We start from the raw sequence: 3,367 nt of genomic DNA, 5'->3' as shown, positions 1-3,367 counted from the left end.
TTTGCTTTGTTCCAGGATGACTGACAGTTTGAAACTGGCCCCTCATGAGAATCCTCAGTCAGTGCCTCTGGGTCTATTCTTCCACCTCTCTTTTCAACTCTCCACAGGTATGCCTTTTTAAGGGTCTGTGCTCCGTGTCCTTTCGGCCTTTCTGCATTGCAATTATTTGTGTGCTCATATATTCTCTCATCTTTAATGAGCACCTTGAATCCTACCCACTCAGCTCAGATTTATCCTTGGTTTTCTCCCACAGTGTGTGGTATCATGAAAAAAGCCATAGAACATGGCATCAACCATCCTGAGTAGTTGGACTGAAATACGTCAGGTCAGCTGCGCCCTCTTCTACCCAGTTCTCCAAAAAGAGAAACCACAGAGTCACTGATTTCCCTAGGAGAAAGGCATGCCTTTCAAGAACTTCCACAGTGTCCCCACCCCTCCCCCTTCCTAGGGAAACCCAACCTGACAGGGGTATAAATAGACACCCGGCAGCATCTTGCCCTAACTTGCTCCTTTCTTTCCATAATGGACAAGCCCCTGTTGCTGGGACTTCCCATCCTGCTTTGCTTCATTAGAGGTGAGTCCCTACGGTTGACAGTTGGGGAGGTGTGTCCAGGGTACTGGAATGGGTCAGGGCTCCTGTGACAAAGGTCCTCTTCTGGGAGCCATACGACCATTCTTTTTAAAATTGTTAATGTTTAGTTCATTTTTGAGAGACAGAAAGACAGAGCATGAGTAGGGGAAGGGCCAAAAGAGGGGAAGACACAGAATCCAAAGTAGGCTCCAGGCTCTGAGCTGTCAACACAGAGCTCAACGCAGGGCTCAAACTCATGAACCGTGAGATCATGAGCTGAGCTGAAGCCGGACTCTCAACTGACTGAGCCACCCAGGTGCCTTCATATCACCATTCTAATACCATGCCTTCCACTCACAATGCACCACATCCCTGGGACCCTTCCTCTTATAGGATGAAAGAAGTGGATTGAGAAGATTTTCACAGAAGCAGACATAAGGTCTGCAGAGCATGTATTTTTTTTTTCCCCAACAGTACTGTCTGGGTCACTGGAAGAGAGTGATCATTCCTGTGAGTATAAATGGATCATTGTGTGGGAGGGAGAAGAAGGAAGGAGGGCAGAGATGAGCCAGGCAGTGTGGGCATTGGGTGTTGAGAGGAACCCAGAGATAGCCCTTGAGTTTCAACAGTCAGCAACCTCTTACAGCAGGATGGGCTGGGCTGGGAGCTGATTTGAAGTTTGACAAAATAACATGAACAGCAGCTGACAAGGCTGAGGGTGAGTGTAATAAAAGGCAAGCAAAAGGGAAAGGAGAGAGTGGACTACTGACTTTATAGGCACCAGGTGGCCAAACCAAAGTGTAGCAACCTCATGAATTTCAAATGCTTTTCCCCATTGTCAGCTTCCAGGCACACAGAGATATGAAAGCCACGTAGGTCAATTAAAAAGAAGGGAAGGAGGGGGAAAAGGTACATCTATCTTTCTCTTCTGGTCTGTGCTACACCCTATAGTGATGGGTAGGATATCTGAGAGACCCCACCAGAGGTGAAGGGAATTGAAAGGAGGGAAGAGGTGCAGAAATGTCAGGAGGCAGGTGCTGAGGCTTTGGAGGGACAGAAAGAGCCTACAGTGGCCCCAGGTGAAAAGCACAGGCTGGACCCCATGTGACACAAGCATCCCAGGGGCCCTGTGCAGGGCTAAATCTCAGACAAAATTGCAGATTGATTTTGTTTCTCTTTGCCAATACAGTTCAGGGACCATTTTTTGATGAAAATCATTATTCTGGTGAGTCTGAAGTGGGCCTGATTTATTTCAGTCTTGATTTAGTTCTTTTCCTTATCCCTCCACCTTTCTTTCCCCTCCTACTTTTTTGAGCCTCAACTCCAGAGACCATTAACTACAATCCCTCTCCTGGCTTAGCCTCTCTTATTAGAGGCAGATGCCCATACCTCGTGGGTCTCTGGCAAAGATTTCTGGGCTTCAAGCAGACTTCAGACCTGAAAGGGGAGATGGGTTTTCTCATGGCAGTGCGAGATTGCTTCTCACTTCTATTTCTTGACCCAATAGCCCAACTTGTAGGAATCGTTCAGTGTAGGATGTGCCACCTCAAGTTTCCAGGAGAGAAGTGTTCCAGAGGTAGAGGAATATGCATTATAACAAGAGAAGAGTCTTGCACAACTGGGAGGATTTTCAAGAGTAAGTTGTGGGCTGGGGGTGGGGGAAGCTGACTGGGACATACGATATAGGTATACGATATAGCTATAGGACAGCTATAGGAAAAAGCAGGGACTGTATTTTGCCACAGGCAGCCCCAGCCCTGGGATGGCTGCTCTCCCTACCCTTAACATAGGCCATAATGAAAAATAGATAGAGGTGGTCACCAAGGGGTGGGGGTCTGTAGCTATGGAACCAGTATTTTGAGCAGCTTGCAGAAAGCAGGAAGACTACATGGAGTGGAGAGGGGAGGCACAATATGGCCAGTGGGACATAGGTGGTTGTTGGAGTGTGGAGGGCAGTTCCTTGTCTGTCCCGACCTGGACTTCCATGGGGGGTGGTCAGTGCCAGCAATAGATACTGTCTAAATGGCCCTCTCTATTTTCCAACCCTTCGTGTAAGCAAACTGTGGGCATTTATCACCCTTCCTTAAACCAGTGTTAAGATTCTCCACTGAAATATCCAGCTTTGGAAGTCCTTCAGTTGCTGCTGTCATGACCTCCCCACCCCCAAGAATTTTTTCAAACTTCTCTGCCATTGCTTTTCTTCTGGGAAGCCTTCAACTTGTAGCATCTTGGCGTTCTTCACGTTTGAATAACAGAGACTTGAACTACACACAAGGTTGTTCTATGCTGGTATGTACTGGAAAGGAGTTTCTTTGCAGAAGCCTCTTTGCTAATCAGTTTCTTCGTCCTTCTGCAGGAGACGGTACTCCATGGTTAACCTTCATGGGCTGCCTGAAGAGCTGTGCTAATGTGGACAGAATAAAATGGAGTGTCTACATGGTAGAGTTCAGGTGCTGCCGGGGCTATGACTTCTGCAATGAACTCCTATAGAGATTGCTTGTCCTTCAGTGGCCCCAATCTCTGGAGGATATTGCTGCCTCCACCTCTTTACAATGATTTCCTAAAAAGCCGCATTTCAGATTGCAAGCACATGGTTCTGCCTTCTGCGTGTGTAAGAAAAATTCCTCTCCTCCTCCAGATTTTCTTTCTTGGTCCCTGGTGGCGATGGGATTTGAGGGAAGGGTGGGCAAGACAAACACCTGGGGAGTAAGCTAAATGCCTCCTGCAGGTTATTACAAAGGCTAGTGCTTCTACCCGTAGCCTACGTTGCTTCAGAAAAGGAAGACGAGAATAGGT

At 47.5% G+C, this 3,367-nt stretch overlaps 1 protein-coding gene across 1 annotated transcript; it reads left to right on the top strand.

The window, feature by feature from the left end:
* Positions 1-522: 522 nt before the first annotated feature.
* Positions 523-3,061, top strand: PATE1 (prostate and testis expressed 1). The gene is made up of 3 exons (XM_077756510.1): positions 523-574; positions 2,079-2,207; positions 2,928-3,061. The coding sequence occupies exons 1-3, from the start codon at positions 523-525 to the stop codon at positions 3,059-3,061; spliced, it is 315 nt and encodes a 104-aa protein (XP_077612636.1).
* Positions 3,062-3,367: the final 306 nt, after the last annotated feature.

The sequence above is a fragment of the Crocuta crocuta genome, unplaced genomic scaffold (genome assembly GCF_008692635.1).
Source record: "Crocuta crocuta isolate KB4526 unplaced genomic scaffold, BGI_CrCroc_1.0 scaffold172, whole genome shotgun sequence".
NCBI classification, from domain to species: domain Eukaryota; kingdom Metazoa; phylum Chordata; class Mammalia; order Carnivora; family Hyaenidae; genus Crocuta; species Crocuta crocuta.
Note: the sequence above shows the minus strand (reverse complement) of the source record. Positions and strands in the feature narration are given on the sequence as shown.

Coding starts and splice junctions, on each gene's coding strand:
- PATE1 (XM_077756510.1), top strand. CDS start 523: ATGGACAAGCCCCTGTTGCTGGGACTTCCCATCCTGCTTTGCTTCATT. Junction 575..2,078: donor CCTGCTTTGCTTCATTAGAG/GTGAGTCCCTAC, acceptor TTGACCCAATAG/CCCAACTTGTAGGAATCGTT. Junction 2,208..2,927: donor AACTGGGAGGATTTTCAAGA/GTAAGTTGTGGG, acceptor GTCCTTCTGCAG/GAGACGGTACTCCATGGTTA.